Raw genomic sequence first — 24,855 nt, forward strand, 5'->3', positions numbered from 1 at the left:
TTTAAGCTGTTCACCATCTGGGAAAAAAAGCACCAGTCTTCTGAACTGGATATTTGTGCTTCAAAATATTTTCCACAACGTTATAAAATGCCTGAGAACTTTGTCCCATAAATTAGGTGATGTTCAGCTCAAAAAGTTCAGTTCAGTCACTCAGTCGTGTCTGACTCTTTGCAACCCCATGGACTCCAGCACGCCAGGCCTCCCAGTCCATCACCAACTCCCAGAGTTTACTCAGACTCATGCCCATCGAGTCCGTGATGCCATCCAGCCATCTCATCCTCTCTCGTCCTCTTCTCCTCCCACCTTCAGTCTTTCCCAGCATCAGGGCTTTTCCAGTGAGTCAGCTCTTCACATCAGGTGGCCATAGTGTTGGCATTTCAGCTTCAGCATCAGTCCTTCCAATGAATATTCAGGACTGATCTCCTTTAAGATGGACTGGTTGGATCTCCTTGCAGTCCAAGGGACTCTTAAGAGTTCTCCAACACCACGGTTCAAAAGCATCAATTCTTCGGCACTCAGCTTTCTTTATGGTCCAACTCTCAGATCCATACGTGACTTCTGGAAAAACCATGGCTTTGATTAGACGGACCTTTGTTGGCAAAGTAATGTCTCTGATTTTTAATATGCTGTCTAGGTTGGTCATAACTTTTCTTTCAAGGAGCAAGCGTCTTTTAATTTCATGGCTGCAGTGACCATCTGCAGTGATTTTCAGATCAGATCAGTCGCTCAGTCGTGATCGACTCTTTGCGACCCCATGAATCGCAGCACCCCAGGCCTCCCTATCCGTCACCAACTCCCAGAGTTCACTCAGACTCACGTCCATCGAGTCAGTGATGCCATCCAGCCATCTCATCCTCTGTTGTCCCCTTCTCCTTTTGCCCTCAATCCCTCCCAGCATCAGAGTCTTTTCCAATGAGTCAACTCTTGATTTTGGAGCCCCCCCAAAATGAAGTCTGTCACTGTTTTCACTGTTTCCCCATCTATTTGCCATGAAGTGATGGGGCCAGATGACATGATCTTAGTTTTCTGAATGTCGAGCTTTAAGCCAACTTTTCAAGAATCCAGTTAAGACTCCTGTTTTTGCGTCTTTACCTCGCAGCACACAGAAAGGCTTGTATTGTCCTCGTGTTTGAGCTTCTGCTCGTGCCTCCCAGGCTCCTCTCCTAAGAACGAGCAAATGTCCTGGGCTGGGAAGGCTGTGCTCTTGTCTCTGGGGAACTTCCAGTATGGATTAAAGGGGCGCCTGGTGATGGTCCCAGGGCCCTGGCAGTTCCCGTGTGCTGGTGCGTTCTCAGGAGCCCACATACCAGCTCATCTGGCCTCGGGTACCGTCGTTGTGTCTATAGAAATGGAGGCACAGAGAGGTTACGTCGTTGCTGTGGGTCCTCGCCACTGATTGGCAAGAAAGAGGTCAGAAGAAGGGGAGAGGGGAGTAGAGGAGGAAAGAGGAGGCGGCTGCCGCATTGGCTAGGGGTTGAGCCCGTGGGGAGAGGGGAGCTGCCCTTGGCGGGGAGGGAGTCCCGGGGATGCCCAGATGGCAGGATGGCCAGGCTTGCAGAAACACTGCAGCCAGTGAGATGAAGGCCAGAGTCCATACTTCTCGAGGGTGGGCGATGCCAGCGGGGTGACCCTCTGCGGAGCTGGCGGCCGCTGGGGACTTGGGCGGGTACCAGAAGTCTGGGGTAGGGAGACCCACCCAGAGCTTGTTTCCCACTAAGGGCTCCCAGGCCTGCGGAGTCCCAGCCGCCATCACTGGGGGAGGGGCCGCCCTCTGGGTGGGGGGAGGGGCCACCCTCGCTGGGGGAGGGGGAGGGGCCGCCTCACTGGGGGAGGGGGAGGTCCCGCCCTCGCTGGGAAGCAGCCGCTGCCCCGTCCTTGCCCCACCGTCACCTCCCTTTGTCCCCCTGGCCTTGGCCTTGCTCTGCGTCCCTCTTGCCCTCCCCTTGGCCTCACCTGTGGCCCCGTCCGGGCCCTCCCCTTTCTCCTCCCTGACCCCCTGACCCCTGACCCTCTCTCTACCCCCAGCCTCTTCTCCCTGCCCGCACCCTCATCCGGCCTCTTGCCTCTGGCAGCATCATCTCTGTGTAGCCTATATGTACTTGTCCCCACCGTTTCTAAAATGTCCTTTGCAGCCCGTTGTCCAAACCAGATTCCAGTCCAGCAGCAAGCGCCACGTACAGTGACCACATCCTCAATTCTCTTTGACCTGAGAGAGCTGTTCTTCAGGACCCTGCCTTCTTCAAATTAACCTAGCCCCTCAGACTGTCCTGCATTCTGGATTTCTCCAGCCAGTGCCTCATGGTGGTATCGTATTTCTCCCACCTCTATCACCTATAAACTGGAATTTAGTTCTAAGACCTTTTACTAGGATACATTCCAGATGCTGTTGTGCTTTAAAAGCGCTGTCACATCGGGTGACATGTGGTACCTGGACGGCCCTCCTTTCCTGCCTCTGAAGTTTGGGTTTTCCTTAAGACTCTCTGATGCCCCAGCTTCATGTCATCCAAATAACATTTGGTATTTAGACAACATTTTTGATGCCTAGAATAAGCCAGATTGCCTTATATTTGCAAAATACGTATGTAAAAAACATGTGCATATTCCAAATAAAATATACATAGGGACACATATTGTAGGCAGACATATTTTTTTACCTTTTTATTTTGCACTGAGTGTAGCTGATGAACATATTTTTTTACCTTTTTATTTTGCACTGAGTGTAGCTGATGAACATATTTTTTTACCTTTTTATTTTGCACTGAGTGTAGGTGATAAACAGTGCTGTGATAGGTTCAGGTGAACAGTGAAGAGACTCAGCCATACATAGACATGAGCTGTTCTCCCCTAAACTCCTCTCCCGTCCAGGCTGGAGGCAGACATATTTGCAAGTCCCTTGGCAGAGCCTGCTTCCTATGCTTCTTAGCGTCCCAGTGTGTATACCCTGTGGTCTGTATGCAGAAAGCAAGCGATAAAGGTTTTCAGGTGCTGCTCGGTGATTGAGTGCTGAGGAGGGCCGGGTTGGGCTGTGCCTCCCCAGGGCCCTGCAGACTGGGGGAGCAGCGGAGGGTGAGGTTGCAGTGTGTTCACGGCCACTCCCTTGGCCGGCCGCAGGCTCCAGGCATGTTGGCTTCATGTTTGCAGGCATGGCTTCGATTTCAGAAGAGCTGCTGAATAAAGCAGAGGGTTTCACTAAGATTTCATTTAGGCTATGAATGCATTTTCTTCTCTATCCACGACATGTCTTTAACTAAACGTTTTCCTGCAGTATAGCCCACATAGAGACACCTACACAGATCCTGAGCTCAGTGGGTTTTCACAAGGTGAGTGCACCTGTGTGACCAGCCCCAGATCAACAAACAGAGCATCCCAACCCATCAGAGTCGCTCTCACGGCCTCATAGTGCCTCTCTCCAGGCAACGGCAGTGCTGGTTGGAAGCGTCATGGATGGGCGTGAACTTTGTATGGGTGGAGCCTGCCCTTCTTGTGTTTGGCTTCTTCCCATCATTCTCTTTGTGACATTCATCCCCATTTTTACACATCATTCAGATCATTTTTTCTCACTGCTGTATGTGCTCTCTTGTGTTGATAGATGCAGTGTATCCATTTACAAGCATGTTCTTGGTCTTTCTTTGCTCCCTGTGGGAAAGGATGGCTTCTGCACAGCTTTGGTCCCGAACAGAAGCTATAAGGCCATCTCACTGCAACTCCACTGGGATGCACCCAAAACACACAGGCGGGGAACACAGCCTCATGGTCAGAGCACGCCCACTCTATGAGACCAGGCTCTGAGGCTGTCCGTCACCCACCACCGGCCAGAGAGAGCTCTGGCACATCCTTGTGGTAGCAAAATTCTGTCAGCTCTTGAAAAAACAAAGGCTTTGGAATCGAGCAAACCACATTCGGATCGAGATTGGCCCTTGTGTACACTTGAATGTGGACATGTGACTTCAGTCCTGTAGCTTCCTTCCATGTTCTCACCACTCAGAGGGAAACATAAGCCTTGCAGAACTGGGGAGAGGATTCACTGAGAAGCCATGGACGTGCCTGGCAGAGGGCCTCCTAGCCGGCATGCACCAGATCAGGGCACTTCCTCCCCATCTGGGCATCTGGTCAGGGAAATGACACAACTTGCAGTCTGACACTTATGGGCACTGAAGCGCGGTTCCGCCTGCTCTGGCTTATTCACCGCTTCCAACAGGGACTGCAGGAGGGAAGGCAGGCAGGTTGAGAGCAGCTGTGAGGGCTGGAGGAGCCGCAGAGGCGGACGCTGTGGTGTGAATCAGGAGTGGCACGCACCGTTGCCCAGATGGGGTGATTCTATTTGCAGGGGGGTTGCATATCCGTATAACCCAGGCAGGTAGGGCTGAGAGGTTGGTACAGGCCACTCCTGGAACCAAGGTGGTGCCATGATTGCCATCCTGGTAGGGAGAAGGGATGTCGGGGCAAGAACATCTGGGATGCTAGCGACACCACCATGGGTAATTTAGACTGTCTTAGCGTGTTGTTGGGTCGGCTCAAAAGTTCCTTCAGGTTTTTCCATAACATGTTACAGACAGAGCAAATAAACTTTCCAGTTCAGTCACTCAGTCGTGTCCAACTCTTTGCAACTCCATGAACTGCAGCATGCCAGGCCTCCCTGTCCATCACCAACTCCGGGAGTTCACCCAAACACATGTCCATTGACTCGGTGATGCCATCCAACCATCTCATCCTCTGTCGTCCCCTTCTCCTCCCGCCTTTGATCTTCCCAGCATCAGGATCTTTTCCAATGAGTCAGCTCTTCGCATGAGGTGGCCAAAGTATTGGAGTTTCAGGTGCAACATCAGTCCTTCCAATGAACACCCAGGACTGATCTCCTTTAGGATGGACTGGTTGGATCTCCTTGCAGTCCAAGGGACTCTCAAGAGTCTTCTCCAACACCACAAATCAAAAGCATCAATTCTTCGGCACTCAGCTTTCTTTATAGTTCAACTCTCACATCCATACATGACCACTGGAAAAACCATAGCCCTGACTAGACAGACCTTTGTTAGCAAAGTAATGTCTCTGCTTTTGAATATGCTGTCTAGGTTGGTCATAACCTTCCTTCCAAGGAGTAAATGTCCTTTAATTTCATGGCTGCAATCACCATCTGCAGTGATTTTGGAGCCTAGAAAAATAAAATCAGCCACTGTTTCCCCATCTATTTCCCTGAAGTGATGGGACCGGATGCCATGATCTTCGTTTTCTGAATGTTGCGCTTTAAGCCAACTTTTTCACTCTCCTCTTTCACTTTCATCAAGAGGCTTTTTAGTTTCTCTTCACTTTCTGCCATAAGGGTGGTGTCATCTGCATATCTGAGGTTATTGATATTTTTCCTGGAAATTTTGATTCTAGCCTGTGCTTCTTCCAACCCAGTATTTCTCATGATGTACTCTGCATATAAGTTAAATAAGCAGGGTGACAATATACAGCCTTGACGTACTCCTTTTCCTATTTGGAACCAGTCTGTTGTTCCATGTCCAGTTCTAACTGTTGCTTCCTGACCTGCATACAGGTTTCTCAAGAGGCAGATCAGGTGGTCTGGTATTCCCATCTCTTTCAGAATTTTCCAGTTTATTGTGATCCACACAGTCAAAGGCTTTGGCATAGTCAATAAAGCAGAAATAGATGTTTTCCTGGAACTCTCTTGCTTTTTTGATGATCCAGTGGATGTTGGCAATTTGATCTCTGGTTCCTCTGCCTTTTCTAAAACCAGCTTGAACATCTGGAAGTTCATGGTTCACGTATTGCTGAAGCCTGGCTTGGAGAATTTTGAGCATTACTTTACTCGCGTGTGAGATGAGTGCAATTGTGTGGTAGTTTGAGCATTCTTTGGCATTGCCTTTCTTGGGGTTTGAATGAAAACTGATCTTTTCCAGTCCTGTGGCCACTGCTCAGTTTTCCAAAGTTGCTGGCATATTGAGTGCAGCACTTTCACAGCATCATCTTTCAGGATTTGAAATAGCTCAACTCCATCCCCTCCACTAGCTTTGTTCGTAGTGATGTTTCCTAAGGCCCACTTGACTTCGCATTCAAGGATGTCTGGCTCTAGGTGAGTGATCACACCATCGTGATTATCTTGGTCGTGAAGATCTTATTTGTGCAGGTCTTCTGTGTATTCTTGCCACCTCTTCTTAATATCTCCTGCTTCTGTTAGGTTCATACCATTTCTGTCCTTTATCGAGCCCATCTTGGCATGAAATGTTCCCTTGGTATCTCTAATTTTCTTGAGGAGATCTCTAGTCTTTCCCATTCTGTTGTTTTCCTCTTTCTTTGCATTGATCGCTGAGGAAGGCTTTCTTATCTCTCCTTGCTATTCTTTGGAACTCTGCATTCAAATGGGTATGTCTTTCCTTTTCTCCTTTGCTTTTCACTTCCCTTCTTTTCACAGCTATTTGTAAGGCCTCCCCAGACAGCCATTTTGCTTTTTTGCATTTCTTTTTCTTGGGGATGGTCTTGATTCCTGTCTCCTGTACAATGTCACGAACCTCCGTCCATAGTTCATCAGGCACTCTATCAGATCTAGTCCCTTAAATCTATTTCTCACTTCCACTGTATAGTCATAAGGGATTTGATTTAGTTCATACCTGAATGGTCTAGTGGTTTTCCCTACTTTCTTCAATTTCAGTCTGAATTTGGCAATAAGAAATTCATGATCTGAGCCACAGTCAGCTCCTGGTCTTGTTTTTGCTGACTGTATAGAACTTCTCCATCTTTTGCTGCAAATATAATCAATCTGATTACGGTGTTGACCATCTGGTGATGTCCATGTGTAGAGTCTTCTCTTGTATTGTTGGAAGAGGGTGTTTGCTATGACCAGTGCGTTCTCTTGGCAGAACTCTATTAGCCTTTGCCCTGCTTTGTTCTGTACGCCAAAGCTAAATTTGCCTGTTACTCCAGGTGTTTCTTGACTTCCTACTTTTGCATTCCAGTCCCCTATAATGAAAAGGACATCTTTTGGGGGTGTTAGTTCTAATGAACCTTTGGGCCAACCCAATAAAAGGAGAATAGTGACATTTTCTAGTAGAGCATACATCGGCCAGTTGTCACGACGTGTGTGTTTCAGGCTGGCCTTGGCAGAGGACTGGCACCGGAGTGGGCTGGAGGGAGCTTGCTTGGCAGGGTCTTCATGTCCCAGGGGCTGCAGAGGATGAGCAGTTTTCTCACAGCATTTACCTCTTGGGGGAGCGGGCGAGTCTCCTTTTCCCACACCCTCTTGTGTATCATAAGCTTGGAGAGTTAAGGTGGCCTTTTGCCCAAAGATTGGCATCAAATATTTATACAATGCCGGGGTGAACAGCTTCCTGTGCACAGTAGGGAAGCAGCTTTACTTTAATAAAAAATGCAGTAATAATGGAGTGTTTTCCATCGATGGAGGTGAGTTAACCTTTCTGCAGGCGGAGCCTCGCTCTGAGAGCGACCTTTCAATCCCAGCTTGGAGCGTGCGACAGCGAGGCTGAGCCGAGACGGTGATAGAGAGACGGACCAGGGGCTGAGGCCGTCCAAACAAGACGCTGTCTCAAAGCCCGGCTGTCTGCTCTCTGTGGCTCGTTGACTTTTTCCTGTTCCAGATGACCAGATTTTGACAGCCACTCTGAAGGTGCTGGGCAGTTAAGTGCGTGAATCAGCACTCTGGATTCAGGGCGGAGCCGTGGGCTGAGAGGCTGGAGGTGGCACCGAAGGAGGAGGATGGGGAACAAGGGCCTGGTTTGTTCCCGCTTCCCGCCCCCAAGCCTGGACCACACAGCCCTCCTCCCTGTGGGCGACGGAGGGGAGGCCAGGCAGGGGTTAGGAGAGCAAGCCCCTTCCCCCTGTGGACCTCAGCTGTGTCACGCTGGGCATTCTAATACTCGGAGGGCGTTTGGCACATTTAAAGGACTTGGAGGCTTACCGGTAAGGAGATCTGTAGGTGGAGACTTTGAAAATTGGGTGCTGTGTTGATACAGTGCTGAAGGGTCAGTGAGTATCTTCCGGTCCCAAGCACTCCCCAGGTCAGGACTAGGGAAAGCTGTATTCACGAGGGTCCGTAGGATGTCCCTACAGTGGCACCGTCTTCCGCCTGACCTGTGTTGCCCAAAACTGAAAAAGTGAGCCAGACTACTGCCCATGTGTGTCCTGGACCCCAAAAGACTTATAATGAGGTTCAGCCGAAGAGTAGTTCTGTTCTTTGTTGCTCACCTTAGTAAAATGTATCTTAGAAGGACATTGGACTTGGGAGGAACTTTTCAGCAGAGCAAATGAGAGAAGTAAGGTTAGTGCTTTTGCTAAGGCTCGTTGATAACAGACTGTTGGTTTAGGAAAGAAAATTAATAGCAGAGCATGGTACTGATTAACCCACAGGGATCTTACTGGAAATGGAGTATTGTTTTCTCAGGTAGGAATAATATAAGAGGCTACTGTGCTCCAGGAATTCCCCTCAGAGCCGTGGATTGTTGAGTTGATCAGGCCCCTGTCTCACTCTGGAATAATCAGGAATATCCCCCAGGTATTCTTGGTCTCGAACTTCTCAAGTTTTGATCAAGCCTTGTAACGGTCAGTTATTGCCACGATGACGCTGTGTAACAAACCACTCCAAAGCGCTCGTATTTGCACGTTGGCTGGAGCAGTTTCTTTGAGACAGCTGGGCCCGCTCTCAGGTCTGAGGGTCATCGGATCTAGGCTGTGCTCCAGTGGGGCAGGCGAGCTGGGGCATGTCCTCTCAAAGTGGTGGCCCAGACATGAGATCACGTTCAGCCGTGCCCGTGTTCCGCAATCCTCTGCTTGCATCCCATCTGCTGAAATCCCACTGGCCGAGCAAGTCACCTGGGTCAGCCCCTGGTTGGCTGGTCTCCTCCCCACCACTAAGCTGACTCGGTCTTGACTCTCTTCTCACGATTCTGCTGCTCATCTGGCCCCTGGTGGGCCCTCATTCAGTCTGCAGTCCTAGTCGAGCTGTGTCTTCTCCCGTGAACTCTCAAACCCCGTGTTCCCACGCGGCTGGCTTGCAGCTAGTTCATCTCTCTCCTCAAAGTGGATCGTCCTGCTCTGAGAACTTCGGTCAGAAACAGCGGCACGGTTTCCTCCAACTCCACACGCCTCCTCTCCTAGCCCACTTTGTATTCTCATAGCATTTACTTCCTTGGACATTACGTCATCATCTCCCTGCAGGGGGAAGCTCCATGGGAGCAGGGTCTTCATTTATCACCCGTGACCTCAAGGGCACCTGGGGCATAATAGACTGAAGGAGGCAGGGTCTCTGGAGTGAAAGAGGATGGACTTTTGTCTTTCAGGCTTCTTAGACCTTGCTAAGTTGTTCTCTGGAAAGGTTGTGCAGTTACAGTTCCCTTCAGCGCAGGAAGCTTTTTCTGTACCATGAAGAGTGGTAAGCAGGGCCATCCATCTATTTGTTACTTATTTTGTTGTTGCAAATAAGACGCAGGTTTCTCATCCTGATGGCTTTTTTGGTTTTGCTCGTGAGGTCTGTTGGAAGTCAGGCGCTGACGGTCACTGTGTGTGTCCATCTGTCTGTCTTTTTGGGACTGCTGGACAGTGCAGGCAGTTTCTGAACGCCCCTGTGACGTGGGGCTTTCTGGATTTGTCCCCCTTCCCTTCTGGATGAAGAAGAGATCACGTTCTTGTGTGAACTGCCCCTTTAAAGGAATTGTCCTTTATACCATTAAACACTTTTTATGTCTGTTGCCATAACCAACCGCCGTGGACTGAGTGGCTTGAGCAGTAGATGTTTATTTTCTCATGGTTCAGGAGGCTGCACATCCATGGTCAGGGGGCTGGCAAGTTCTGTTTCTGGTGAGGTCTCCTTTCCTGACTTGCAGACGGCCACCTCTGTGTCTTCCTATAGCCCTTCCTCTGCACATGGTTGGGGGGCTGGGGAGGGGGGGGCTGCTCCAGTGTCTCGTCCTCTTCTTCTAAGGACTCCATGCCTGTTAGACTAGGGCCCAGCCTTATGATGTCACTGAACCTTAACTACTCCCGGAAAAGATCTATCTCCAAATATAGTCACTCTAGCGATCAGAGCATCAATGTCTGAGTTGGGAGTGGGGTTGGGGACGGAGTTCAGTCCAGGCAGGTGTGACAGAGCAGTGATTTGTACAGTACTGACCGGCAGGAACTCTGTGTCCCCACTCCCCCTTCACAGATAAGAGGACAGGCCCCTGAAAGGGTCATTTTCATTTTCCGACACAGCACGGGCCCAACCACCTGCTTCTGAGTCCATTCCTCTATTCCACACAGCCCTTCATCTAAGTGGATCCAGGGCATTCAGGAGCCATTTACTAAATGCACCTCCTTGAAGGTCTTCTGCAGGAACGAGGATCCTGGGAGTATTTTTCTTGACCCTCTCATTGCCTGAGGCAGTTCTGAGTCGTTTCGTGTGTGTGATGTAGGTTTGATGAATTATACAGAACTCAGAACCTTACCATTGATACGCCCAAGGAAACGTTTTCAGTGGTAAGTCATTTGGAAAAAGTCCCCCTTCCCCCAGATTTTACCTCCTGACGAGAGCGTCCTGTGCTCGGCACGCACATCACACAGTTGTCAAGGAACCAGCACCTGTGGATCTGGTCTGCGAACCTAGAGCTGCCGTGTTACACCCAGCCCCGCTTCCGAATAATCTCTCTCCCCTCCGTGTAGTTTTCTCCTAAAAATTGTCCCTGAATGACTGTGTTTCCCTCCCAAATCCGTTCTCCCCAGTGCTTCCTGACGGTGGAGCGTGAAAAGGAAGGTAAACGCGTGAAATCAAATGGTGATTGCTAACAATGAGATTTGGGCTCATAAAATCAAGGATATTATTCAAAACCGTGAGGTAAATGAGTCTCATTCATTCTGATGGGGCTAGACTCTACGGCTGTGTGTGCCTTCTTTAATTAACATGCTGAAAAGATGTTCTGATTGGGATTATTAATGAATGCAGTGAACATTTTCGCTGCTTGTGAGGCTTCTGCCACAGACAGTTTACAGCAACCACCCCCCCATCCCCCCGCTTTTTCTTTCTCCACAGATTCCTTGCACGACTTGACAGATGGAGTGTTCATCTTTGAAGCTGTTTCCACAGAAGACAGCAGAACCACGCAGGGCTACGATGCTATTGTAGTCGAGCAGTGGACGGTTCTGGACGTGAGTGTGGGGCTTGGCCGTGATGCTTTTGGTTTGGACCGTGGTGGTTTTATCCGCTCCCTCCTCCGAGTGAGGCTGCCCCTGGACAGCAGGTGGACTGCTGGACACCCCGAGGACCCCTGTTGTCCTTGGGGACCCTCCTGTGCCCCCAAGGTGGGAGAGGAGCCCCCACTTTTCCCTTTCGGTAGAAAACACACATCGTGTGTGCCAGACTACCGGGCAGAAAACATTCTTCTTCACTCGTCTGAGAGGTCTAAGTGACGTAAGTGAGGTAGACACGTGGTTTGTGGGCCCCGTAATAATGAGAGCGTCATCATCACTGGAGCTTGACCCTCCGGCCCCCCTCTGACAGGGGGCCACAGAAATTTATACACCAGAACAAGTGGATATGCGCCTGTGCTCTGAACCTTCACGGTGAGTCTGTGAGTGAGTGCTGTGATGGCTCCCGTTTTACAGATGAGGAAACCGAGGCACCGAGCGGTTAGGTCCCTGGCCCGTTAGGTGCTGAAGGACGGCTTTGGCATGTTGACCCGAAAGGCCAGCAATCTGGGCTGTGGGCAGAGGAATTCCTCAAGCTGTGTTCTTCTGCTGGGGTTTGGGAAGAGGTGGTACATTTCTGAGGTTTGCTGGTGTGGATTTTAAAGGTGTGAAACCGTGGACATTTTAGACCCGTCTCTCGCCCACCCAGCACCTGGGGTGATTGAAGCTAGGAAGCTGCTGTCTGAATGCTCTCAAGTCACCTTGGGAGCAGGCCAGGTCGGTGGGCTCAGGGGGGCCCCGCCAGATGGGACCACCTGTGCGACAGACGAGAAAGCGGCTCTCTGTGCAGAGTGGGGCACGGGGACCTGCCGGCCCTGTGCCAGCCGCTGCTGCTCCCAGCCCTTCAGCCTGCAGCCATCCTGAGCAGAGCTGCTGGGGGCAGCCTGCCTCGGAGCCAGGATGGGCAGTAACTGCTCTCAGGTGTGGCAGAACAGAGTCCACGGAAAAGCTGTGATGATCAGAAACGGGAATCCCAGCATCACAGCAACCGGGCCAGTCAGGTTGGGGACCGAGAGTCCCACGGACGTATGTAGAGAGGAAGGTGAGGAGTGGGTGGTGACCTGGTCTGCCAACCCCCTCCACCAGGGACCCCCACCTGACCTGGGTCCCCGTGGGCCTCCATGTGCCTGACTGGAAACGGGGTGCCAAGGAAGTGAGACTCAAGAACGCAGAGTCCAGTGTGGGCAGTTCATGTCCCCGCCCCCCGTGGGGACCCTCCTCAGCTGTGAGATGGCCGTCCGTTCACCCAGCCCGCCTCCGAGGGTGGGTGCAGGCTCAGGGTGGTGGGACAGAGCGGGCGGCAGGTGGGCGATCTCAAGGACCATCCAGACGGGCCCGAGCTGGCCACCCACCCCCGCGTGCTGCAGCGCCCACTGGGACACGGGGGCTGTGTCAACAAGTGGGGCGTGGCTACCGCAGAAACACATGCGCGATTTTGCACATGCGCGATTGGCGGCAGCGCCATGGGGACCCGCGTCAAATCCCTTGTTCTCCACACATTAAAATGGCTATTAAAGGCGGACTTTGTGGTTTCTTCAGGAAAAATGGCTAGATGACAGCGATCCAGAAGTGTCTACGAAAGTGGTTCTCAGAGTGTGGTTCCCGCGTCAGCAGTGGCAGCAGCCCTTGATGACGTGTTAGAAACGCAGATGCTCGGGTCCCACCCTGGACCCAGCAAATCCGAAGCCCTGGGGGTGGCCCAGTGGCGTTTTGTTGTTGTTGTTGCAGAGGGCGGGGTGGGCTTCCCTGGTGCTTCAGCAGGTAAAGAATCCACCTGCAATGCGGGAGACTCCGGTTCGATTCCTGGGTCCGGAAGATCCGCTGGAGAAGGGATAAGCTACCCACTCCAGTATTCTTGGGCTTCCCTGGTAGCTCAGATGGTAAAGAATCTGCCTACAGTGCAGGAGACCGGAGTTCAAGGTCTGGGAAGATCCCCTGGAGGAGACTGTGGCAACCCACTTCAGTCTTCTTGCCTGGAGAATGCCATGGACAGAGGAGCCTGGCAGGCAACAGTCCACCGGGTCGCACAGAGTCAGGCACAAGTGAAGTGACTTAGTACCCATGCACAGCGGGTCTTTGGGATCTAGTCCCTGACCAGGGATTGAATGCAGTCCCCTGCTTTGGGAGCATGGAGTCTTAGCTACTGGACTACCAGGGACATCCTGCCATTAGGGTTTTAACAAGCCCTCAAAGGGATTCTGAAGCTCACTCAGTTCTAAAGAACCAATGTCTGAAAGAACAGTACAGACGCTCCTTTCTCCAGACATCTATGGTAATGTGATATTTGATGAAAGTGATGGGAAAAGCATCCCAATGATTCATCCTTCTTCAGTGTTGGCAGTATTGAAATTTCAAAACGTGACCTTGATGTATAACTGGAGGGAATGCCTACAGTCTGAAATATCTGCTAGAGGGGGATATGGTTATAAACTCAAATAAGGACATGGTTGTCTTTTCTTCCCCCTTGTCCATTTTTTAAATTATTATTATTTTTTTGATTGAAGTAGAGTTGATTTACAATGTCATGTTAGTTTCAGGTGTATAGCAAAGTGATTCAGTTTTATGTATATTCATTCAGTTCAGCCGCTCAGTCGTGTCCGACTCTTTGTGACCTCATGACCGCAGCACGCCAGGCCTCCCTGTCCATCACCAACTGCCCAAGTTCACCCAAACCCACGTCCATCGAGTCAGTGATGCCATCCAACCGTCTCATCCTCTGTCATCCCCTTCTCCTCCTGCCCCCAATCTTTCCCAGCATCAGGGTCTTTTCAAAGGAGTCAGCTCTTCATATCAGGTGGCCAAAGTATTGGAGTTTCAGCTTCAACATCAGTCCTTCCAATGAACACCCAGGACTGATCTCCTTCAGAATGGACTGGTTGGATCTCCTTGCAGTCCAAGGGACTCTCAAGAGTCTTCTCCAACACCACAGTTCAAAAGCACCAGTTCTTCGGCACTCACCTTTCTTCATAGTCCAACTCTCACATCCATACGTGACCACAGGAAAAACCATAGCCTTGACTAGACAGACCTTTGTTGGCAAAGTAATGTCTCTGCTTTTCAATATGCTATCTAGGTTGGTCACAACTTCCCTTTCAAGGAGTAAGCGTCTTTTAATTTCATGACTGCAGTCACCATCTGCAGTGATTTTGGAGCCCAGAAAAATAAAGTCTGACACCGTTTCCACTGTTTCCCCATCTATTTCCCATGAAGTGATGGGACCGGATGCCATGATCTTCGTTTTCTGAATGTTGGGCTTTAAGTCAACTTTTTCACTCTCCACTTTCACTTTCATCAAGAGGCTCTTCAGTTCTTCACTTTCTGCCGTAAGGGTGGTATCATCTGCATATCTGAGGTTATTGATATTTCTTCCATCTTGTGCTTCCTCCAGCCCAGCATTTCTCATGATGTACTCTGCACAGAAGTTAAATAAGCAGGGTAACAATATACAGCCTTGACGTACTCCTTTTCCTATTTGGAACCAGTCTGTTGTCCCATGTCCAGTTCTAACTGTTGCTTCCTGACCTGCATACAGGTTTCTCAAGAGGCAGGTCAGGTGGTCTGGTATGCCCATCTCTTTCAGAATTTTCCACAGTTTATTATGATCCACACAGTCAAAGGCTTTGGCATAGTCAATAAAGCAAAAATAGATGTTTTTCTGGAACTCTCTTGCTTTTTTGATGGTCCAGAGAATGTTGGCAATTTGATCTCTGGTTCCTCTGCCTTTTCAAAAACCAGCTTGAACATCTGGAAGTTCACCGTTCACGTATTGCTGAAGCCTGGCTTGGAGAATTTTGAGCATTACTTTACTAGCTTGTGAGATGAGTGCAACTGTGCGGTAGTTTGAGCATTCTTTGGCATTGCCTTTCTTTGGGATTGGAATGAAAACTGACCTTTTCCAGTCCTGTGGCCACTGCTGAGTTTTCCAAATTTGCTGGCATATTGAGTGCAGCACTTTCACAACATCATCTTTCAGGATTTGGAATAGCTCAACTGGAATTCCATCACCTCCACTAGCTTTGTTCGTAGTGATGCTTTCTAAGGCCCCCTTGACTTCACATTCCAGGATGTCTGGCTCTAGGTCAGTGATCACACCATCGTGATTATCTTGGTCGTGAGGATCTTTTTTGTACAGTTCTTCTGTGTATTCTTGCCACCTCTTCTTAATATCTTCTGCTTCTGTTAGTCCATACTATTTCTGTCCTTTATTCTATATACTTTATATATACTTTTCATATTCTTTTCCTTTATAAGCTTACAGAATATAGTTCTCTGTTCCTCACAGTTGGTCCTTGTTAGTCCCAAACCCCTAATTTATCCCTCTCCCCTCCCCTTTAGTTTGTTTTCTATGCCTGTGGGTCTGTTTTTGTTTTGTATATAAATTTATTTGTGTCTTTTTAAAGATTCCACATATAAGAGATACCACATTTATCTTTGGCTTACTTCAGTTAGCATGATAATCTCTAGGTCCGTCCATGTTGCTGCAAATGGCATTATTTCATCTTTTTTATGGCTGGGTAATATTCCACTGAATACACATGCACATCTTCTTTATCCATTCATCTGTCAGTGGATGTTCACCTTTGTTTTCCAAGGCACCCGGAAGTTGCTTCTTGCATTGCACCAAAGGGTAGACCAGTGTTTCTCAAACCTGGGCTTGTATCAGAATCACCTGGAGAGCTTTTTAAAAGGCAGATATCTAGACTCTTGCCCAGAGTTCCCCACTTCTGCCCGCTTTGAGAATCAGGCCCTGCTTGCAGGGGCCACGTTTGTGCAGGTCTTACCTGCGCAGCCCAGCAGGGTCCAGTCCCGGTGGACTTGCCTCTGACCCAGCGGTCGGAAGGGCTCTGTCAGACCCTCGCCGCGGCCCCCAGACGGCTCCTGCCCTGCACACGTGTGGGTATCGTCCAGCTCCCGACCGGGTCCTCCAGGCCCAGCCCCTTCCTCTCCTCCCCACCCTTTTGGCCTCTGGGGAGGACCCTTCCGTTCAAGCCTGGGCAGGGCCCTCTTGGCTCGTGGCTGGCCCTGCTTGTCTAGCAGCCGCTGTCCTGCGGGAAGCTCCCAGGGCTCTAACCGCAGAAGAGCTCTGAGCAGCGCTTTCTCTCCTCAGAGCTGGGACTGGCTTGTCCTTATCCGGCCCCTTTACTCCTGGACACGCTGATTCCTCAAACCCTGGCTGCAGGCATGCCTTTCTAATTCAGCCACATCTTCCTGGCCTTCCTCTCTCTCTCTCCCTCTACACACACACACACACACACACACACACACACACACACATGCACGCACACACTTGCGTAAGAAAACCTACCTGGCTCTTCACAGCTCTGCAGACAGCTTAGAAGGTTGCAAAGAGAATGTGGATTCTAGAATCTCCCCTGGGTAGGCATCCTGCTCTTTTATTTCCCGCCGACTGAGTGTGAAAAGGAAACCACCCCCCTGTCTGCTTTTCCATTTTTCACTTGTGCAAATGAAGACACCAGTAACCACCTCTCGAAGTCGACGAGAACAAAAAGAGATAATGGATTTAAAAGTGGTGAATGTCTATAGTAAGTAAATAGGGCTTGCTTTCTTCAGTCACCTGGGATCTTCAGTTAGAAAGATCCTCTGCCTGTTGTGTTAACCTTGTCCTAAAAGCACAGAGGAGGCTGGACTAGGGAACGTGTGGAGTCAGAGGCCAATATAATAATTGCATTAGTCTCGGTTGGAAACCCGCGGCCTAAGATTAAAGGCAGTTGTGAATGGGATGAAAGCCCATCCAGAGGGCATTTATAATGTGTGTTTTCTTTACGTTCTTTGAGCTGACTTAATCTACAGTCTGGAGTGTGAGCCGAGAGGTAAAGGTAATTCTTCGAGAGGAAAGGGAGATGGTGCCCAGACAAATAGGTGAAGAGGCAGCGGCGAGCGCTGGGCTTCCCTGTGCCCCGGCCTGCGGCCTGCCCGCCCGCCAGAGCCGCGGGACCAGGCGCCGGGGGCCATGGGGCCTCTGCATCCGCAGCCCTCTCTCCTGCAGTGTCTGCGAGCTTCCTGTGGAACTTGCCACCGGAACTAAACATAACACAGTAGGGAGAGCACCTTGAGCCGACACAGCTGGTATGGGAGCTGGTGGGTTAATTGAAAAAATCAATGCAAAGAGCCAAAGAATATCATATTCAGAGGGAAGGGCTGGGAGTTTGGGATTGCAGACGCAAACTAGTATATATATGATGGATAAGCAGCAAGCTCCTACCGCATACCACAGGGAATTAGAGTCACTATCCTGTGATAAACCACAATGAAAGAGCATATGAAAAGGAATATATGTATGTACAGCTGAGTCATTTGCTAGACAGCAGAAATCAGCACAACATTGTAAATCAACTCTAATGCAATTTTAAAAAAAGAAAAAATCATATTCACATCTTAAACAGTTTAGTATAAATATGTAAGTACCCATCTGTGCGCCAGTCTTTTTGAGTTTGGGGTCTGCTGGTTAGAATCCTGCTTCATCCTTCTTTTATAAACCCAGGTGTGCTGTACCCCAGAGCCAGGGTCAGTGTCTTTAAAGTACAGGAAAGGGCTCTGGCTGCAGAATCCTTCTGTTTCCTTGACTTTTTCCTGGTCTTTTCCAGCTCCACCCCCCACACACACACCTATCCCCACCCACCCCTGACAGTGGCCACAGTGGTTAATTTTTAAGCAACTGTCCTTTGTCAGGTCTCTTCCAAGCGGTCTACCTAGTTTCCCTGGAAACAATTTTTGTTGCACTTCCTATCCGCTTTAAATAATTTAAATTAAGACACGGAGCTGTGGTAACAGGTCTGACTGACTTGCACAGGTGTGGGAACACAGAAGACGCACCTGGAAGTGCTCACCTTGCAGCGTCCGGGGTCTGAAGGGCCTTGTGGAGAGCCGCCTGCCTCCTGGGCTTCTCGTGCAGCTGGAGACCGGATGGGCTTCGGGGTCCCCTGTTCAGTTCAGTCGCTTAGTTGTGTCCAACTCTTTGTGACCCCATAGACTGCAGCAAGCCAGGCCTCCCTGTCCATCACCAACTCCCAGAGTTTATTCAAACTCAGGTCCACTGAGTCGGTGATGCCATCCAACCATCTCATCCTCTGTCGTCCCCTTCTCCTCCCGCCTTCAATCTTTCCCAGCATCAGGATCTTTTCCAGTGAGTCAGTTCTTCACATCAGGTGGCCACATATTGGAATTTCAGCTTCAACATCACTCCTTCCAATGAATATTCAGGACTGATCTCCTTTAGGATGGACTGGTTTGATCTCCTTGCAGTCCACGGGACTCTCGAGTCTTCTCCAACACCACAGTTCAAAAGCATCAATTCGGTGCTCTGCTTTCTTTATAGTCCAGCTCTCACATCTGTCCATGACCAGTGGGACTCCCCCGTTACAGCCTCTGAAGCCCCATAGGTTTCATCCTGGGAGGTGCTGTCGTCAGGGGTCTCTCCCCTCTCTACCTGTAGGTTCAATCTGCTGTTGAATTTCCTCCACAGCATCTCCTCCCTTTGGTTTCTGCCCTTTTTTCCAGCCTGCTGAGACATGTGTGATGTACAAATGTATCATCCTACATCTGGGGATCTTCCCAGCTCTGGCTTCTCTGAGCCTTTGTGTGTCAGGTTGCTCCCGCCTGCCTGGACTCAGGCAGACTGGCTGGAGGCCTCAGCCCTTTGGCATGCTGCGGGAACCTCTCCTCAGGCGATCCCAGCCCCCTCTACAGAGGTTTAAGATGGCCCTGTCATTCCACCCAGCAGTCCCCATCTCGTCCCTGAAGGACTCAGGAGAGGCTTGATAGGAGGCACTTCTGTAATTGGAACCACTCTGGGGTACCCTCCACCCACCCACCCCCGTACGACCCCCTGTTCTGCATGGACTTCTGCTGGCTTCTGGGGGCCCATCTCCTGATTCCATGGGCTCCCAACCATCCCTCTAACGGTCCACACTGGGATTTGCCAGGGAGTAACAGCAATGTCTGCAGTATCTAGAATTCACCACCTTCTGCTTCAACAAAGACGCCAATATTTGTCCTTTTTAAACCATCTGGCTTTTTTTTTTCACTGCCACAGTTTCTCCAAGATAATTATTTTGCTTCTGAGATCATAGCCTTTAGTGCCAACAACAGCAGGTCTCGGCCTTATTTCTGTGATACGGGAGATTTTCCCGTGGACAGTCATTGCTGAGGAAGGACCAGGCCTGCCCTCCCAGGCGGCAGTTCCACTGCATCCCACCCAGAGCAAACCGCGGCTCAGCGGAGTCTGCCGGTGGCTGGGTGAATGAGACGTCTATCCTCCCAGCCTTCCCTTTGATCAAGGCCCTCACTTCCACCTTTGATAGTGACATGCCAGTGTGCTGAGCACTGTTTCCTTAAAATGGAATTCTTGGTTTGATGAATTTTAAATTCATCATTTAAAAATTTGAGGTTGCTTTGGAAGACAGGTTGCCAACTTCTGTGAAAAGTTTTCAACGCCCACCCCTACCCATGATTTTTGACATGCACACGTCACGTCCATCTCTTTTGGAAAAACACAGGCATTTGTTCACCAGAAGGCAGATACCAGGACATGGTTTCAGCATCGTTAGTAACGGGCAAAAGGAAGTAAGGCGTGTCCATCAGCAAGGGAATGGTTAGATAGAGGATGGTGCCTCCTGACTGTGCATGCGGTCATTCTGTACGAACTGACACGGAAGGAACTCTGGGAGACGCTGGTCACTGAGGAGACAAGTTGCAGGTTAACGGCGATGGTTACTTTTATGTGACAGCCTGGTCAGGCTGGGGTACCCAGTGGTTCGGTCAAACACCAGCATAGACTTTGCAGTGAAGGTGTACGATTAACGTTCAGATGAGTGGACTCTAAGTAGGTGATGAACCCTCCATAATGTGTGTAGACCTCATCCAGTCAGTTGAGGACCTCAAGAGCGGGCCTGGCCTGCAGAGCTGGACTTGCCAGCCCCCCAGTCATACAAGCCCATTCCTCTAAATCAATATCTCTGTCTCTGTCTGTCTAAAAGTCTGTCTCTGTTCTCTACCTGTTCTATTGGTTCTGTCTCTCAGGAGAACCCTGACCAATACAGAGATACCCTCACCAATGTGATACCTTAATGGGGAAAAAAGCTTCACAAAGTAATGTGATGCATTTTCTGTGGGAATTTGCAGGCGCGGAGAAAGGCCTGGAAGGACTGCCATCAGGCTGGTGAGAATGGTTACACGTGACTGGGAATGGAAGGGCAGAAGGCGGCTCTACCCGTAATAGTTTAATTTTTATGTATAGAGTTATTCATTCACTTCAGGAATCAAAATCTTGTTTTTAGAAGATAGCTAGTTCTGTATCCCCACAGCCTTTCTTCTCTGAGGTTTTGAGACAGGGAGTGAAATCGCTCAATCGTGTCCGACTCTTTGCAACCCCATGGACTGTAGCCCGCCAGGCTCCTCTGTCCATGGGATTTTCCAGGCAAGAATCCTGGAGTGGGTTGTCATTTCCTTCTCCAGGGGATCTTCCCAACCCAGGGATTGAACTTGCGTCTCCTGCATTGCAGGCAGACAGACTCTTTATCATCTCAGCCACCAGGGAAGTGGGTAAGGTGTATTTAGCTGTATTTATTGAACCATTTTATACACCTAAGGCTTTAGGTGTATTTATTTTCTCCTTGTGGAAACGAAAGTAAAATAGGAATTGAGTAATTCCACTTTCTATTGTCTTACATGTATTTTTTCTTATATAGCTTCTTGTTTTGAACAGAATTTTTTATACAAGCAGATTTACAAGGTTTCAGGTATATAGCAAAATGGTTCAAGTATATATGTTATATTCTTTTTCAGATTCTTTTCCATTGTAAGTCACTCCAAGATGTTGAATACAGTTCCCTGTGCTATGGAGTAGGACCTTGTTTATCTGTTTTATACACTGTAATGTGCATCTGCCAATTCCAAACTCCTAATTTTTCCCTCTCTCCCTTTTCTGTTTGGTAGCCATAAGTTTGTTTTCTATGTCTGTGAATATATTTCTCTTTTGGAAATGGCTTCATTTGTACCATTTTTTAGGTTCCACATATAAGTGATATCATATGATATTGTCTGACTTCACTTGGTATAATAATTTTTATGTCCGTTCATGCAGCCGCAAACAGCATTATTTCATTCTTTTTTATGGCTGAGTAGTGTTCCACTGGGCTTCCCTCGTGACTCAGTGGTGAAGAATACACCTGCCAACGCAGGAGACGTGAGTTCAGTCCCTGGGTTGGAAAGATCGCCTGGAAAAGGACGTGCCAACCCACTCCAGTATTTTTACCGGGGAAATCCCACGGGCAGAGGAGCCTGGCAGGCTGCAGTCCATGTGTTCACAGAAGAGTCTGGCACAGCTTAGTGACTAAACAGCAAGTGTTCTGTTGCATACACGTCCCACATCTTTATCCATTCTCCTGTCTGTGGACCTTTAAGTGGCGTCCAGGTCTTGCCCAGTGTAAACTGTGCTGCTGTAAACACTGGGGTTGGTCGTAATTTTAAAAGGTGTGTGTATGTGTATATATATATTAACTGTGACCAACCTAGACAGCATATTGAAAAGCAGAGACATCGCTTCGCTAACAGGTCTGTATAGTCAAAACTGGGTTTCCCATAGTCATGTAAGAGGTGGACCATAAAGAAGGCTGAGCACCAAAGAACTGATGCTTTCAAACTGTGGTGCTGGAGAAGACTCTTGAGAGTCCCTTGGACAGCAAGGAGATCCAACCAGTCCATCCTAAAGGAAATCAACCCTGAATATTCTGCTATATTCAGAGGACGTACCTGAATATGATGCTAAAGCTGAAGCTCCGATACTTGGGCCACCTGATGCAAAGAGCTGACTCATTGGAAAAGACCCTGATGCTGGGAAAGATTGAAGGCGGGAGGAGAAGGGGACAAGATGGTTGGGTGGCATCACCGACTCAGTGGACATGAGTTTGAGTAAACTCCAGGAGATAGTGAAAGACAGGGAAGCCTAGTGTGCTGCCGTCCACGGGGTTGCAGAGAGGCGGACACGACTTAGCGAGTGAACCATGCGTGTATATGCAGGTAGTCAAATGTACCCGACCTCACTTGAGACTTGACCTTCTTTCTCCTTTGTTGGCTTTGCCTCCCTCTGCTGCTGTCTCTGGGGGTCAGGTACTTCCCTTCTACTCTTGTAAATGCACATTCTCAATCTCCACAGACTCATCCATTCTCTAAGCTGCTTCCAGCTTTGGCTCTGGAGTCACATGTCCACCTGGAGCTAGCCTCCCTTGGAGCACTTCTAGCCGTGGGGCCATATTGAACTTTCCCGAACTTTTGAAATCCTTCTTCTTGACTCTGGAAGGGGCTTACAGTGCTCTTTGGCTGTAAGAGACTTGTCGGAAGACAGCTTAGTTTGTACGGTCTGTGTTCCCTAGGTTAATTATTCTCTTCCCCAAATGATGGAGATCATATTTTAAAACAGTGACGTAAAAAAGCCACTCTGAGGTCATTGAGTCCTGACTCTTTTTTGGGGGGAGCTGTGCCAAGAGGCTTGTGAGATCTTAGCTCAGGCCCTTGGCAATGCAAGCGCAGAGTCCTAACCACTGGACCACCAGGCAGGTCCCAAGGCCTGAGTCGTGAGTCCTGACTTCTGCTCTGACTCTCACCCTGTGCTGGGAGGGCGGAGCCCAGGATGGCCGTGTGGTCCTCTTTCATTCTTTTCAGACAGATGTTTTCCTCTGCCTCCTCCTCGTCAGCAGCAGCCTGGCGTGGAGGTCATGAGTGTCACGTGGCTTGGAGCAGCGACAGCACAGAGACAAGGGGGGTTTGGATTAGTGCCAGTCCTCCGGTTCCCCAAGATGCAGCTGGCCCTCGGTGGAGGATTACATAGGAGTGAAGATAATTTAGGGTAAAGGGGATTTGTGGGCACAAAGCGGAGAACCCTCAGGGAATCGGGGAATCCCAGAGGCTCAGAGTGAGTGACTGGCTCTTTGCTGTCCTGGGACGAGAATGCAGAGGCCCTAGCCTGTGGGTAACCTCCAGGTGGGAAGGGGACTTCTGGCAGATATGCAGCAGGGCGTTCCAGGCCGGGTGGTGTCCTGCTGACAAGATGTTTGCGGGCAGAGCCGAGCTGACCAAGGCCCCTGGGCCCAGTGGGCTCCGGCGAGGTGGTCACAGTCAGGATGTGGATGAGCCGGGGGCATTAGGAGGGGCTTCCTGTGGGTGGGATGAGGGGCGAAGTGGAGGAGAAAGCACGTCTGTTCCTTCTCGTCACCATTAGGAGACACTGTGGACGCTGCGGTGTTCCTCTGGATCCCGTCTCGCTTGTGCTTCACTTCCTCTGTGTCTTCGCTGCCACCTGCCCCTGGGTACCAAGCCTGGTGCTCGGGCAGGGGGAGCCGCCAGCGCCTGGAGGTTCAGATGCCCCTGGAGAGGTCCATCCCCAAGGGGAGGGGTCTGAAACCCAGGGTGGGCCATCCCCAAAGAGGGGAGTATGAAACCCGGGGTGGGCCATCCCCAAGGGGAGGAGTCTGAACCCCGGGGCGGGCCATCCCCAAGGTGGGGAGTCTGAAACCCCGGGTGGGCCATCCCCAAAGTGGGGAGTATGAAATCTGGGGTGGGCCATCCCCAAGTGGGGGAGTGTGAAACCCGGGGTGGTCCATCCCCAAGGGGAGGAGTCTGAAACCTGGGGTGGTCCATCCCCAAGGGGAGGAGTCTGAAACCCTGGGGTGGGCCATCCCCAAGTGGGGGAGTGTGAAACCCAGGGAGGTCCATCCCCAAGGGGAGGAGTCTGAAACCTGGGGTGGTCCATCCCCAAGGGGAGGAGTCTGAAACCCTGGGGTGGGCCATCCCCAAGTGGGGGAGTGTGAAACCCAGGGAGGTCCATCCCCAAGGGGAGGAGTCTGAAACCTGGGGTGGGCCATCCCCAAGGCGGGGAGTGTGAAACCCAGGGAGGTCCATCCCCAAGGGGAGGAGTCTGAAACCTGGGGTGGGCCATCCCCAAGGTGAGGAGTGTGAAACCAGGGGAGGTCCATCCCCAAGAGGAGGAGTCTGAAACCCGAGGTGGGCCATCCCCAAAGGAAGGAGTCTGAAACCTGGGGTGGGCCATCCCCAAGGGGGAGGGGTCTGAAACCTGGAGAGGTCCATCACCAAAGGGAGGAGTATGAAACCGGAGAGGTCCATCCGCAAGGGGGGGGTCTGAAACCTGGAGAGGTCCATCAGGACTATGAAAGTATCCCCCATCGTGGGGGATACTTCTGAGCACGGCGTACCCCCAGAGCCGCCCGTGGGTCAGGCTGAGTTTTCCGTTCAGGGGCCGCCGCATCAGCTGTCCCTGTGCTTGACTTCATCAGCTTCCCCTCCCCCTCGCTGGGAGCCTTGCCTTTGCAGGAACCTGCAAGTAACTTTCGGGTCTGCTTCTGCAGGATCTAGCCTAAGATAGACTGCGCCGTTTAAAAAATACCATGTGATGATATGAATTGTGGTGCAAATTGAGATAAAGTTGTTATGGGTTTTATCATTTGAAACAAAATTCTTGCATTCCAAAAGCTTATACATTAAAAAAAAAAAAAAAAATGACCCTTCCTCCTGCCTCTGGGCCTCCGCTCTCTAGCTCCTTTTCCCAGAGGCAGCTCTTCCCCGAGGTGCCCAGGGAGCGTGTGCACACGCAGACACAGGTAGTGGGCTGACCATGCCCCCCAGGGTGTCAGGCTCTAAGCCCTGGAACCT

General features: G+C 50.3%; 1 protein-coding gene across 9 annotated transcripts in view; it reads left to right on the forward strand.

The window, feature by feature from the left end:
- RFTN1 (raftlin, lipid raft linker 1) overlaps nucleotides 1-24,855 on the forward strand; it is a 228,674-nt gene that overhangs the window by 167,672 nt on the left and 36,147 nt on the right. For all 9 annotated transcript variants that reach the window (XM_086390607.1, XM_086390419.1, XM_086390685.1 and 6 more), the window contains one exon: nucleotides 11,018-11,133. In XM_086390607.1, coding sequence (XP_086246733.1) covers nucleotides 11,018-11,133 — 116 coding nt within the window. The remainder of the gene's footprint in view (nucleotides 1-11,017; nucleotides 11,134-24,855) is intronic.

Source organism: Bos grunniens, chromosome 1 (genome assembly GCF_055505025.1).
Source record: "Bos grunniens cultivar Pamir isolate PY7600 chromosome 1, Bosgru_T2T1.0, whole genome shotgun sequence".
In the NCBI taxonomy this organism is placed as follows: Eukaryota; Metazoa; Chordata; class Mammalia; order Artiodactyla; family Bovidae; genus Bos; species Bos grunniens.